Here is a 15,726-nt window from a genome sequence, read left to right on the forward strand (position 1 = left end):
TGTTTTGAGCGTGTTGAGCTCCAGGTTGTTGTGACTGCACCGGACAGCCAACTCCTTAACCTCCTGTCTGTAAGCAGACTCGTCACCGTCCTGAATGAGGCCGATAAGTGTGGTGTCGTCTGCAAACTTTAAGAGCTTCACAGAGGAGTCTTTTGAAGTGCAGTCATTCATAGAGCATTTTAACCAATCAAATTTCAGCAATCGCATTCCCAGCATCAAATAATTCTACCTGGAGCCTTCAGAGTCAGCAAGATGGAATTGTACTCGGGTCGTCGTGAGCACCGGAGTGCATGTGTCGACACACTAACCACTACACCACTGGCGGTGATGTAATTGTTTAGTTTTTAAATAGCTGTCTTTGTAGTATTGTGATGACATTTAGCATGTTTAACTTTCAGTATGAATATTAACCAAGTCAAACTGTATTAACCAGGCTTTTTTTCTCCAGCTGAGGCACTTCTGCTCTAACGAACATTAACCATGTGTTGTTTTTTTATAGTAATCGTAATCGTGGTTTTTGGCGCAATGACCATGGTTTTACTACGGTTAACATGGTTAGTAACTGCAAAGCTAAGTTAATTTAGGATTACCGTAGTTGACCACAAACTACATATGGTTTTGTCACTGTATTTTTTTGTGATAGATGCTTCAGTAATTGCTCTGTTAGACTGTATTTTTGAGTATTATTTATGGATTGTATTGCCGAGATGTCAATATGATGCTATTAATTAATGATAATAACAGCTGAAGACCTAGTTGTGAAATGCATGGCCCATTACTGGCAAACGAACAAAATACAAAGCTTAATTTTTGCAGACTGTTGAATTCTCTTAATGCATATCCATCACCTGTAATGCCGTTAATCTTTCATCAAGAAGGTTTTCAATCAGCAAAGCCTTCTCTGCTAGGCCTAAAACCAGACCAAACAAGAGTCACTTATTTATTTTTAATATATTTTTTCCATTTAATGTTTATTTCCCATAGCATGTTCTGTTTATTTCATAGCTTTGCTGTTTTTGACTGCACTGCCTGCAGTAGTATGTTGATAAATTAGTTTTTAACCAATCAAATTTCAGCAATCGCATTTCCAGCATCACGTAATTCTGCTTGGAAGCCTTCAGAGTCTGCAAGTTCAGGCGTCTGTGATTGTAATTACATAATTTTTCTGCTTGTCAATCTCTCAGCCATGAAGTGTCACGTTGACCTTAATAATTAAATGAAGTGCCCTTTTAATAGCATTTTAGATGCCTAATATACAGTAGCTCATGATTAAGTTAAAAGGGTTTTGTCTACATTATGTCTCGTTTAATAACCTAAATGTAGGAAAGAGTAGGCGGCTGCAGTAATGGGAGGGCTCAAACAAACATTTTAGCTGGGTTAGTTCCTGAATCTCATTGTTCTTCTGACTAGTGATGGGAAGTGTGGTATATTGTAATTTATTTCTTGTGTCTGTCACATGTACAGTTGAAGTCAGAATTATTAGCCTTCCTGTAAATTTCCCCCCCAATTTCTGTTTAACGGAGAGCAGATTTTTTCAGCACATTTCTAATCATAATAGTGTTAACTCATCTCTAATAACTGATTTCATTTATCTTTGCCATGATGACAGCACATAATATTTGAGTAGATATCACTTTGGTCAACCCTGGTTGTTTTTAATGTGCTTAATGAGTTATAAATAAACCTAAATTAATTAAATGGATCCCAGTGGCTGCTTTCCAGTCCAATTTTTCCACTCGCTAGATTCCCTCCATCTCGTTGACTCTGATGTACATCATTGATTAGTGTCCACTACTTGCGGAAAATCTGATTGAGTTTAAATTGAATGCCCTAAACCAGGGGTGTCTAAACTCTTCCTTCAACATGCTTGCCTGGAAGTTTTAGTATACTAAAGCTGAGGTCACACTTGACTTTTCTTCCCATAGACTTCCATTCATACGCACGCGAATGCGTCAGACCGGAAACGCAGGGTCATGCGTCAAGTTTCGCAGGTTGCTGCGGTGCAAAGTTCAAGCTTGATGAACTCTGACCTGTGAAATCGCATCACTTGACTGCGTGAGACCAATCGAGGATCCAAACAGGACCTCTCTAGACAGAAATTTAAAACATGGTGCAATCGCTCGCTTTTTTTAATGTCTAATCATCTTGTTTAATCCCGCCCCTTTTCACAGCACCATACGACAGAATTTCGCACAGACAAAGCCTAGTGTGACCATAGCTTTAGGAAGAGCTTGATTGGCTGGTTCAGGTGCGTTTAATTGGGGTTGGAACTAAAATATGCAGGACACCGGCCCTCCAGGACTGAGTTTGGACACCACTGCCTTAAACCCTTAAGCACTTGGGACCTACAATGTTTTGATGTCACAATTGCATTGCATTCTGGGACATATAAGAGCTGAAGTGTAATGTAACGCAGCCTTGTTCTTTTACGTCTACAGCACGGATCACCAAACGTATTCCTGGAGGGCTGGTGTCCAGCAGAATTTAGCTCCAATCCTAATCAAACACACCTGAACAAGCTAATCAAGGTCTTAAGCTGCGGTCACACTGGGCTTTTCCTCCCATAGACTTCCATTTATACGCACGCGAATGCGTTAGACCGGAAACGCAAGGTCATGCGTTAAGTTTTGCATGTTGCTGCGGTGCAAAGTTCAACCTTGATGAACTCTGGCCTGCGAAATCGCATCACTTGACTGCGTGAGACCAATCGAGGATCAAAACAAGACCTCTCTGGACAGAAATTTAAAACATGGAGCAATCGCTCGCTTTTTTAAATGTCTAATCATCTTGTTTAATCCCGCCCCTTTTCGCAGGGCAGTATGACAGAATTTCGCACACACAAAGCCCAGTGTGACCGTAGCTTTACTAAGTATACTTGAAACACCCAGGCAGGTGTGTTGAGGCAAGTTGGAGTTTGGACATACAAGTGATGCAACTAATCAAGGTGTACGAGGCTTTTTTGAACAACTTGATTACTTGGATCAGCTGTGTTCGATTAAGGTTGGAGCAAAACTGCAGAGCTGCCGCCCTTCAGGAATTGAGTTTGAGACCCTTGCTGTAGACAAGGCGTCGCCAATCTCGGTCCTGAAGGGCTGGTGTCCCTGCAGGGATTAGCACCTATTTGTTCCAGAATGCAATGTAATTGTGACATCTCACAATGTAGTCAAGTGCTCAAGGGTTTAAGGCAGGGGTGTCCAAACTCTGTCCTGGAGGGCTGGTGTCCTGCAAAGTTTAGCTCTTACTTCCCTCAACACACTTGCCTGGAACCTTTAGGGTGCTTTCACACCTAGGCTTTTGTTTCGGAACTTGTCTCGTTTGCACAGTTAGGGCGGTTCGTTTGGCATATGTGAATCCAGCAATCGCACTCGGATCCGCGTCAAAACAATTGCTCAGAGATCGCCTGAATGAGGTGGTCTCAGCTCGATTGAAACGAACTCTGGAGTGGATTGATTGTAGTGAGAAAGCGATACAAACTGGGCCTGGCTATATCACAGTGTATTATGGATATGTAATAGGCATATATACGGCTATATGAAGAGAGAATGATGAGTTGAGCGGGAGATCATTCATACCGGTAATTGTGCGTTTCGTGCAAATTACGAAAAGTAAAAGCATGCTGAAATATTACCCATTGCTGTTTATCAGTTAGGAAAATTGACCGAACTGCAGTAGTTTAACTGTTATTTCTCTCTATAATGTAAAGCCTATAATGCATAAGCCAACTGCTATGTATGAGAAAGTCTTACCTCTGCTCTATATTTATTGACAACGTCTGAGGGTGTCACCATTCAAAATTAAAGCACATATTTTCGCTTATACTCTCTTATTGCTCATAAATTAAAATATGGATGCATGACAGCTGAGCAGGACCATGCAAAATAAACCCTGAGACTCTGACCAATGTGAAGAGAGTTTACTCGCATATGACTTGCTTTAGCTACTTTGCCGTGTGAAAGCGAACCACACCAAGATTAATTTATAAGTTAAAATTAATTTTAATTCCTGTTTTGGAACAAATGAATCGATTCACAGTTGTGAAAGCACCCTTAGTATACCTAGAAAGAGTTTGATTAGCTGGTGTGTTTAATTGGGGTTGGAACTAAAATATGCAAGACACCGGCCCTCCAGGACCAAGTTTTGGCACCCTTTGTTTAAGCCATTGAATTTAAACCTATTCAGATGCTCCGCCAGTTGTGGACACTAATGTAATCAATGACGTACATCTGAGTCAACGTGACGGGGGGACTACAGCGTGTTGACGTCATTCACAGTGGTGTAATGACTATTGTACCGGGCTGACCCAACATATCATAAATATATAGTCAGAAGTCATAAATTAATCAGTTTAAACATCACCATGATCTGACAATATTCTTACAATTACGTTTTCCAACCCAAACCAAGCAAAGGTTCAACCCAAAAAAGCTTTGGTTTACCCGTTTATAATTTCATTAGAACTGAATCAGTTGTCCAAGTTTAGTTCAGATGGTGCTGTGACGTATCAGTCAGAAAGATAAACTTTACACATTCAAGAAAAAAATAAGTTATTTAAACTTATTTTGTTATTTCTAAAACTGTATACCAATATTATATATGCTTTTAATTGAATTAGCTTTTAAATAGGCTAGTCATTTTTTAAATGTTATTGTTTATTAATCATCTTGTAATATTTTGTAAAAACGTTTGTTTAATAATGTTACTTCAGGTCATTTTATATTGTTTATATATCTTTCAGCCATGAAGGATTACGTTTGCTTTTCAATTATTGCTGCTTTGCTTTAAAAACTGCCTAATAAACAGTATTTTCACCCACTGATCTATAAATGATGTTCACTATTATAGGACAGTAATTTCACCTCACGCTTTTTCTCTACATTTAGCTATTTTTATTTATTTATTTTTGTTATTTGGCGCGGTTTTGACGATCCTCCAGTTCCCGCCTCGCCGCGATGACGTCAGCGCAGACGCGTTCATTCAGCGTCGAGTCTCCAGAGCTGAGGTGAGTCGTCGACGCTTTTTCTCGTGTTTACACAACAATAAAACACACTTTACAGTTTATTAAAGCGACAATCTGCGACTAGTTTCTGCATTGAGTTCACCTCTATCTGTGTGTATACTGACCAAAACAATACAGCAGGCGGAGAGTAGCTCTGAGGGAAATATGAGCTCAGTGTTTGTGTTTTCTGTTAGTGTGTTCGTTTTTAACGGTTGGAGCAGTGGTGTAGTCGGGGCTATACACGCGTATACTCAGTATGCCTACTTTTTTCCACTAGCTGTTTGGGTATTACAACTTCTAAGGATAAATAATTGCGTATACCCTAGGTATACTCACTTGTTTTGCTGAATAGACTAACTTGTGTGTATTCACATCCCTTAACAGTATACCAAACTCTCATCTTAGTTTGTTGCAATTGGTGCATTTTTGTTTATATTTTGCACCATTCCCCGCCCCCTGACAACCTTGGCAGCTGTGAGAAGTTTTTCAAAGTCTGAATGATGTCTCGCTGAAACAATGAGGTAAAATGACAAAACAGCATGGGCGGGTTAGGTGGGTAATAGTACACCACCTTTCTTTTAGGACTACACCACTGGGTTGGAGTATCGCAAAATATGATCTATGAATGTATATGCTCGCTATTTTTGTTAGGTTAGATTTGTCTTTTCTTTTCTTTTTTTACATACCCCATAGATGTGTTAGCAATCAAAATTTTGTATTGTGTGAATATTAAGTATTTAAAGTATACATGTATTTCTAAAGAATTAAATATCATTTAATTACAAACTACTAATTGCTAAACTACATTATTCATGCTGCAAACGGCATAAAATGATCTGATTATCAGAGCTGCTGAAATCTTCTTTATTTTGTGTCTATAGTTCCTGTTTTTACTCCATTCCTTATGCTGATGCCTTCAGATTTACTAATAACAGACTTTTCTCTTTCATCAGACTTGAGCAAATTACGTAATCACCTGTTGTATTATCTACAACAGCGGTTTCCAAACTTTACAGCCGGCGACTCGCGACCCCCACTATCTTCTGAGGTGGTTATAAATGTCCAAAAGCTGCACACACAACATTAGACCTATATAAACAGGAGCATGCTGACAATAGAAAACAATTTAACAGCCATATATTTTTAGTAGTCATTTATTAATTTGTTTCATTTCATATTAAACTATTTCTGTGTGGAGTTTGCTTGTTGCGTGAGTTTCCTCCGGGTGCTCCGGTTTCCCCCACAAAGTCAAAAGAGATGCACTATAGGACAATTAGGTAATCTAAATTGTCCAAAGCGTATGTATGTGAATGAGAGTGTATGGATGTTTCCCAGTACTGGGTAACAGCTATGAGGGTATCCGCTGTGTAAAACATGCAGAATAGTTGTTGGTTCCTTCTGCTGTGTATCCCCTGATAAATAAAGGGACTAAGTTGAATAAAAAAAGAATTAATGAATAATATTAACCTCTTGTAATGAGACTGGTGGGCACAATGTTTTCAGCACAAGCCTATTCTTGGTTTAATTTTAGAGACTGCCACTTGGAGATCATCTTCAATGTTTAGTTGTGGCCTGTATTTATTTTTACTGTATTTGATTGCCATAAAGGTGTCAGAAAGTTTAACCCGGTGCTATAAAATCAACCTGAATTAAGCATTAACATCTTGTATTGAAATATATATCGTAATCGTTTAAAATGAAAAATAATAATCGAGATTGCATTGTTGCTATATTGCCCAGCCCTTCTATGACCAATTCTATGAAAGAATTGAAAGGCTGCTGACTTTTTATTTGCATGATTATGTAACTATTACTATAATTTTTATCTTCTGTGGATAAAATATGGTAATTCTAATAGTTTAAGCAAATTTATTTGACTTTTGGAAATCACAGAGCGACCCCGTCATAATCTCGACCCCCACTTTGGGAACCACTGATCTACAATATATAACTATTGTAATGATTTATTGAATTAGAGTGAATTATTCAGATTTTTCTGTTTACTTTATTGCAGCTCGTCCTCCTTCAGTTCAGCTGTAAATACTGGAATATTCCCATCAGTCTACAAATGAAGACGAGCATCAGACCATCAGGAAGAAGAGAAATCTGCAAAGACAGAGTTTATTGAAGGACAGTGAGAAGATGAGTGATCCAGAACCCTGCAGAATTAAACAGGAAGACACTGAAGAACTAATAGGTTTGTGTTTATTCATTACTCTTCATTAATGAGGCTGAAGAACAGTGAGGTTGTGAATCTTTACATTTTCACTCATTTTAGTTCTTTTTCATATTAGTTTTTATGCACTGCATCCTTAATTTTCCTTCATGTTTGCAATTTTGCATTAAATACAAGATTTTAGAAATATGAACTGAATTGAGCCTTTAATTTAGCTAAAAAACCCTTTTTGACTGCATCAAAAGTCAGATAATCAATAAGCACATGTTCAGCGCTGTGTTCTGCTGCTGTGAGTGGAGAGATGGACTTTTACAGTGAGCTTTTAGCAGGGTTCTGGTTCTGTTGGACCTTCAGTGTCAGTGAAAGACTGTCCCAGCAAACTCACAAGCAGACAAATGTGCCCAGATGAGGCTTTTAAAATATGTAGAGTATTTTTAATCACTTGCGCATCCATCTCGCCTCCCTCACCATTTTCTTGCACTGTTGAGTCATGTGCTGTTTACAGACTTAATACTAGCCTCTTAAAATAAACTTATTTGCTTAATTTCAGATGTGATTGAGGAGAGTGAAGAACTGAATGAAGATAAGGAGAAACATCATGTCAAAAGTAAAGAAAAAACCCAATCAGAGACTGAATTCAGTATTTCAGTGAAAGAAACAGCTGTAAATAGTTTGACCTGCACTCAGTGTGGAAAGACTTTCACCCGCAAAAGCGGCCTCACTGATCACATGAGGATCCACACTGGAGAGAAACCTTTCAAGTGTCCACACTGCGACAAGAGATTTAATAATTTAAGAAACCTCAAATCACACATAAGGCTTCACACTGGAGAGAAACCTCACCAGTGTTCACACTGCGGCAAGAGATTCAATCATCCAGCAGTCCTAAAATCACACTTGAGGATCCACACCGGAGAGAAACCTTTTAAGTGTTCACACTGCGGCAAGAGATTCAGTGTTTCAAGAAACATGAAAAGACATGAGAGGACTCACACTGAAGGGAAACCGTATCACTGCACTGCTTGTGGGACGAGATTCTCATATTTGTCTTCTCTACGAAAACACACAATAAACTGTCACAGTAAGTAGATCATCTAAACATCCACAGACATTTCACCCTGCAGCCCAAGACCGGTTACTCACTGAAGCTAAGCAGGGCTGAGTTTGGTCAGTACATGGAGACCACATGGGAAAACTAGGATTCTGTTGGAAATGGTGTTAGTGAGGCCAGGAGGGGGTGCTCAACCTGCGGTCTGTGTGGGTCTTAATGCCCCAGTATAGTGAAGGGTACGTTATGCTGTCGGTGAGTGCTGTCTTTTGGATGAGACGTTAAACCAAGGTTCTGACTGTCTGTGGCCATTAAAAATCCCATGGCACCTCTCGTAAAGAGCAGGGGTGTAACCCGGTGTCCTGGCCAAATTCCCTTCATCAGGCCTCCCAATCATTCGTATCCACCGAATTGGCTCTATCACTGTCTCTCCGCTCCACCAATGGCTGGTGTGTGGTGAGCGCACTGGCACCATTGTCCTGTGGCTGTCGTCGCATCATCCAAGTGGATGCTGCACACTGGTGGTGATGTGGACAGACAACCCCCCTCCCCTAATGATTGTGTATGTCCATACATGATAAAATACGCTATATAAATACACATTACACTGAACAAAGATCCAAGATGCATTATTTAGGATAATTGTGTAGTTGATAGAATGTATATAATGCTAAATTATATAAGTATGATGTGGTTTCGTCATCATTCCCTCAAGCCATTCATGCTGTTCACATTTTATATCTTTTACAAATACAAAAACAAAGAGTAAGTAGTGCGAGTCGCATTTTCCACTCATTTTTGACACAAAGTGAACGGCTCCATAAACAACAATAAAGGACACAGCAGATGCTGTTATTCTGCTTAGCAGAGACACAGGAGATCTTGGGTTCTGTTGTACCTTCAGTGTCCCAGCAAACTCAAAACTAGACAAATGTGCCCAGATGTAGGCTTTAAAGTAGGTGGAGCATTTTTTATTACACATACTGTCAGGTAAATTGGTGAAATAATGATGTGATTGGAAACAGGTGATGTCAGCAGGTGATTGTAATTATGATTGGGTACAAAAGCAGCATCCAAGAAAGGTCTGGTCCTTTAGGAGCAAAGATGGGCTGAGGATTGCCAGTTTGCCAACAAATACGTGAGAAAGTTATTGAAATGTTTAACAATGATATTATTCAAAGAAAGAGAAATGAGCCCAGATGTTGGCTTTTAAAGTAGCTGGAGCATTTTTAATTACTCGGACACACTAATCACAGTCATTCAGAAGTTTAAAGTGAATTTGGAGTTTGAGAAGACAGAGCAAATGGAAAGTGATCAGCACAACAAAACCTTTTATTCAAACATGCTCATAAAGATTTGCAGTTTGCACATGTGTGTTTTAGTCAGTAATGATTGCACTGTCACTGCTTGAGCATAGGTCTCAAGTTAAATTCCTGGAGGGCCACAGCTCTGCACAGTTTTGCTCCCGGTGAGTTGATGACTCTGCTGATGACAAGGTGCGGATCTACGGCCCTCTAGGAATTGAGTTTAAGACCTATGATCTAGAGGAACTGTTCAAATCTAACCTCTTAAAATTAACTTTCAGATGTGACGGTGAAGGAGGAGAGTAAAGAATTGAATGAAGATGAGGAGAAACATCATGTCAAAAGTGAAGAAAAAACCCAATCAGAGACTGAACAAAGTATTTCAGTGAAAGGAACAGCTGTAAAAAGTCTCACTTGCACTCACTGTGGAAAGAGTTTCAGCTTCAAAAGCGGTCTCAATCAACACATGAGGATCCACACTGGAGAGAAACCTTACAAGTGTTCACACTGCGACAAGAGATTTAGTCATTCAGAAAACCTAAAAGCACACATGAGGACTCACACTGGAGAGAAACCTTACCAGTGTTCATACTGCAGCAAGAGATTCAGTGATTCAAGATACCTGAAATCACACGAGAGGACTCACACTGGAGAGAAACCTTACCAGTGTTCACACTGCGACAAGAGATTCAGTGTTTCAAGATACCTAAAAGCACACGAGAGTACTCACACTGGAGAGAAACCGTATCACTGCACTGCTTGTGGGAAGAGTTTCACATATTCATCTTCTCTACAATTACACAAAAAAATACATCTCAGTAAGTAAATCATCTAAAGGTTCAGGTTGCATTATTGAGGATAAAGACTGTCCCAGCAAACCCACAACTAGACAAATCTGCCCAGACGTTGGCTTTTAAAGTAGTTTGAGCATCCTAACTCCTAAACATTTACAGTTTGCAGACATATATTTTAGTCAGGAATGATTGCACTGTCAAGTCTTTCGTAAGAAGTTGTTAAAAACTCACCTTATAAAATGAATGTTTACTTCATTTTCAGATGTGATGGTGGAGGAGAGTGAAGATAAGAAGAAACATGTCAGAAGTAAAGAAAAAACTTTCACTTGCACTCATTGTGGAAAGAGTTTTGGGCGCAAACGCATTCTCATTTTTCACATGATGATTCACACTGGAAAGAAACCTTACAAGTGTTCACACTGCAACAAAACATTCAGACATCCAGAACATCTGAAAGTACATGAGAGGACTCACACTGGAGAGAAACCTTACCAGTGTTCACGTTGCAAGAAGAGATTCAGCTGTTCAAGATACCTGAAATCACACGAGAGGACTCACACTAGAGAAAAACCATATCACTGCACTGCTTGTGGGAAGAGTTTCACATCTTCATCTTCTCTAAAATTACACACAAAACACTATCACAGTAAATAAATCATCTAAAGGTCCAGGTTGTTTTATTTAGGATAATTGTGGAATTTGATAGAATGTATATAATGCTAAATTCTATAAGTAGAATTTAGTAAGTAGGCTCACTGGGGTACACGCATATTTACGCAGGCCCAAGGGCCAGTTGTGAGCCAGCGCATAAAAACTACTGGCAATGAGGTTTCGGGAGAAGCAAACAGGTCAACCTGGACTTCTCTAAATTGCTCCTAAATCACAGCAGGGTGGAGTCTCCATTTGCCTGGAAGCATGAACTGCTATGAGAGTGCGTCGGCTGCAAGGTTGAGCCCGCCCATCATGTGAATGGCAAGCAGTGATTTCAACTGTGCATGACTCCAGAGGAGCAGATGGAGAGCAAGCGTAGACATGCACATACATACGGTTGATATACGATACTGTAGCTGTGTTGTCCATCCTAACCAACACGTTTCCCTCAAGCACCGCTCAAAATCAGTGGTGAGCGAGAAACATTGTCCACAGCCCCAAGCAGTTGATATGCCAATGGTGCTGGGGCTTGTTTGTCATGGAAGCATCTGTCGATATGACAACATGCCTAAACACTTGTCCTAAGGGCACCCTGGCCCATAGTAATTACAAGTCTTACATTTAATAATCCGAGCATCGTAATTAGTGGCTGTGGGTGCCATATGAAAAAAAGCAACCTCTGAAAAAAAACTTTAGTGGGACCACTGTCCTGCCAAAACATTTCAAACAGGCCAGCATCAACCCAACACGTTCATGGTGAGGCACACTGTCGTGGAGATCAAGTCCAACTCAATGATAAGAGATACTCTGCATAGGGGATAGCTTGCCCCATCTGGTCGAGGACCATAGTCCTGTGACACCTCTAACCCAACCTGTGTAAAGATTCTATGTTCTGGACCGCAGGGGGCAGGAGCAGATCCAGGCTTTTCTTCGAAAAATACAGCTCACCCTCCGATGCCGTGATGGACATCTGGTCAGCGCTGTCATCAAGTAAGCAATCAACCTGGAGGAAAATCTGCCATTCACAACTGAAGCTTCGAGCATGCTAGGAGGGAGTGGGAGGTCCACTGTCCGGATTTGGTTGACGGATTATTCCGCACAGACGTCCTCAGATCTGTCCAAGTGCTCGCTGCTCTGCGGGAAACAATAAGTTTGGCTTGTGCTTTTGCGAGTACAAGCCACGATCTTGCGTCTATAATCCAGTGCCAGGAAATCACCGCATACAGAAACTCACGGTCAGTACAACATCTTGAAACAGACACATTCTCAGACCCTGTTCCTCTTTTTAGACTGCTCTTATACGCATCCAATGAAACTCCAGGGGACAGGAGAAAACCCAGCTTGACGGCCACCAATGCGTCCTTCACCTGCTGAATGCAAAACGTGGAGCTTCTAGGACAGGGATCACCAAACTTGTTCCTGGAGGTCCGTTGTCCTGCAGATTTTATCTCCAACCCTAATCAAACACACCTGAACAAGCTAATCGAGGTCTTATTAGGTATACTTGAAACACCCAGGCTGGTGTGTTAAGGCAAGTTGGAGCTAAAACCTGCAGGGCACAGGACTTCCAGGAACGGGATTGGTTACCGCTGTTCTAGAAGGTCTCTGCAGCAGTGTGTGCTTTTGGCACTTAAGTGAAATCTGACAGAGGCTCCTCCAGGTACTGCCTATGTACTCCCTGATTAGTGAGTGGCTGCACTTGTAAAGGTTCTTTGCCAATTCATAGGCATTTATCAGCCCATTTTTCTACTCTTTAGAGTGATTGGTCATCTGGTGACAACCCATATTGGTTTCAACATAATATCGGAGTTCCTGACCTAAAAGGGAACTATTTGCGCTCAAAGAATTTAGACCTAGAGTAAGGGGGAAGGAGTTTTTTTTGAGCAAGAGAGAGAGTTTATAGGGGGGTTTGTCAAGCCACCTTCCTCATTCTGCCTTTATCTGCACAAACCTGTCTGTGCTCTGAGTCAGCCACATATCTCTTCACAGTGCGATGGCCATGCTTAAGTTTTTGTGAAATAACTAATGTTTTCATGGGTTGTCATAGGCATTGCACTATCCCTGGATGTTTCTAATATACCTAGAATGACCTTGATTAGCTAGTTAATGCGGTTTAATTGGGGTTGGAACTAAAATATGCAGGACACTGGCCCTCCAGGACTGAGTTTTGGGCACCCCTGAGTTAGACTCTGAGACACAGATCTTGCGAGACACATCAGATCTCAGAAGATCTCGTCACACTCCTAGTCTAAATGCTTTCACTTGCTACTGTTTCGACTCTGCTTGAGCTGAGACGTGAGTTTTTTTAAACACAGTAGGGTTGTCAAGAGCCCATATCGATAATTAATTAACCATCGGGTAAAAGGGTCATTGACAATAAATTGATCATTGATTTAATCATTCTGCTTCCCTAATTCACATTGCTCTCCTAAAATGAAATTGTTCTCTTTACTTACTTTTCAGACCTGATGGTAACGAAAGAGGAAAGTGGAAAAGCCAATCATAGCATCAATACAAAGGAGAAGACACATCTGTGTTCTGAGTGTGGGAAGAGTTTTGCACATCGTTCATACTTAATTGCACATCAGAAGATCCACTCTGTAGAGAAACGGTTCACATGCACTCAGTGTGGGAAGGGTTTCAGATATTTATCACAACTTAATGAACACATGATGACCCACACTGGAGAGAAACCACACAAATGAAAAAAGATTTTTGAAGGCTTCAAACTTGAAGGTCCATTTTAGAGTTCATACAAAGGAGAAGCCTTATCCATGTTCTGTGTGTGGAAAAACGTTTGCACGTCCATCACTTGTAAAAGAATATGAGCAGATCCACATTGGTGTTAAAAAGTATGTGTGCCTTGTGTGTGAGAGGAGTTTTCTTAGACCTCGAGCATTGAAACAGCACCAGAAGATTCACACTGGAGAGAAACAACACATCTGTGATCAATGCGGCAAAGCGTTTTTGAGGTCTACACAACTAAAGAAGCATCTTAACGTTCATGCAAAGGAGACACAATCAGTTCTTTGATAGTAAAGAGTTTTACACTTCAATTTACCTTACTGAAAACTCTATTTACCAACATCAGATTTGTTAGTCAACTGTTAGAATGGTAATACACTCCAATCATTTCTATATAGGACACACTCTATCACAATTAGCACGTCACACTAAAAATAGGTTTTTACTATACAGGGCAGACCGCAAACCTTGTGCCATTCATCCACGATCATCAGCTCATACAGCATGATAATGCTCAGCCACATGATGAAGGATCTGTACACAATTCCTAGAAGCTAAAAACATCCCAGTTCCTGCGTGGCCAGCGATATTCAACAGACTCTGTCACCCATTGATCAAGTTTTGGCGTATACAACAGCGTGTTCCAGCCAATATCCAGCAACCTCACACATCCAATTCCTGGAAGCCGGAAACCTCCCAGTTCTTGCATAGCCAGCAAACTCACTGGACATGTCACGTATTGAGCATGTTTTGGCATATACTACGATGTGTTCCAGTTCCAGCCAATATCCAGCAACCTCACAGCCACTGAAGAGGAGTCAACAAACATTTCACAGTCCGTAATAAACAACCTGATTGAATCTGTCACATATTGAGCATGTTTTGGCATATATGACAATATGGCTAATAATATTGACCTTAAAATGGTTTAAATAGATTAAAAACTGCTTTAAATAAAAATTCCTTGCTCTGTTAAACATAATTTTGGAAATATTTAAAAAAGAAATAAAAAAAATCACAGGAGGTTAAATAAGTTTGACTTCAACTATACATCACTTTATTCAACCCTGGAAGTTTTTAATGCGCTTTATAAATAATGAATGAACTGAAATTAATTAAATGGATCTCAGTAACTACTTTCCAGTCCAATTTTTCACTCGCTGCCTTTTCTCAGTCTCTGTGACTTGGATGTACATCATTAAAAACATTAGTGTCCACTACTATAGCAGAGCATCTGGATGGGTTTAAATTGAATGTCTCAAACCAGGCATGTCCAAACTCGGTCCTGGAGGGCCGTTGTCTTGCAAAGTTTAGTTCCAACCCCAGTCAGACACACCTGGGCTAGCTAATCAAGCTCTTACTAGGCTTTCTAGAAACATCCTTGCAGGTGTGTCGAAGCAAGTTGGAGCTAAAATCTGCAGGACACCGGCCCTCTAGTTGACGTCATTCACGATGGTGAAATGACTATTGTTTCGGGCTGGGACTCATATCAAAAATATATAGTCAGAAGTCATAAATCAGTCAGTTAAAACATCACCATGATCTGACAAGATTCTTACAATTACGTTTTCCAACCCAAACCAAGCAAGTCTTCTGTTTACCTGTTTCTAATTTCATTAGAACTGAATCAGTTGTCCAAGTTTGGTTCAGATGGTGCTGTGACGTATCAGTTAGAAAGATATACTTTACACATTCAAGAAAAAATAAGTTATTCAAACTTATTTTGTTATTTCTAAAACTGTTTACCTACATTATATGTGCTTTTAATTTGATTAGCTTTTAAGTAGGCTAGTCATTTTTAAATGTTGTTTATTAATCATCTTGTAATATTTTGAAAAAACGTTTGTTTACTGATGTTAGCTACTTCAGGAAAATACCATTTTATATTGTTTATATATCTTTCAGCCATGAAGGATTATGTTTGCTTTTTAATTATTGCTACTTTGCTTTAAAAAGTGCCTAATAAACAGTATTTTCACCCAGTGATCTATAAATGATGTTCACTATTATAG

At 39.9% G+C, this 15,726-nt stretch overlaps 2 protein-coding genes across 2 annotated transcripts in view; both read left to right on the forward strand.

Moving 5' to 3' along the window:
• The window catches only part of LOC130215586 (zinc finger protein 658B-like), a 93,963-nt gene extending 82,974 nt beyond the window's left edge, over positions 1-10,989 (forward strand). The window contains exons 2-5 of the mRNA XM_056447428.1: positions 7,011-7,193; positions 7,723-8,253; positions 9,806-10,342; positions 10,581-10,989. Coding sequence (XP_056303403.1) covers positions 7,139-7,193; positions 7,723-8,253; positions 9,806-10,342; positions 10,581-10,972 — 1,515 coding nt within the window. The 5' untranslated portion in view covers positions 7,011-7,138 and the 3' untranslated portion in view covers positions 10,973-10,989. The remainder of the gene's footprint in view (positions 1-7,010; positions 7,194-7,722; positions 8,254-9,805; positions 10,343-10,580) is intronic.
• Positions 10,990-12,113: 1,124 nt separating this feature from the next.
• On the forward strand, positions 12,114-15,460 carry LOC130215663 (zinc finger protein 16). Its single transcript, XM_056447505.1, is given in 3 exon segments — positions 12,114-12,204; positions 13,433-13,670; positions 13,672-15,460. Coding segments are annotated over 2 exon segments (564 nt in total). The 5' UTR covers positions 12,114-12,204; positions 13,433-13,437; the 3' UTR covers positions 14,003-15,460.
• Positions 15,461-15,726: the final 266 nt, after the last annotated feature.

Source organism: Danio aesculapii, chromosome 22, assembly GCF_903798145.1.
Source record: "Danio aesculapii chromosome 22, fDanAes4.1, whole genome shotgun sequence".
NCBI lineage: Eukaryota > Metazoa > Chordata > Actinopteri > Cypriniformes > Danionidae > Danio > Danio aesculapii.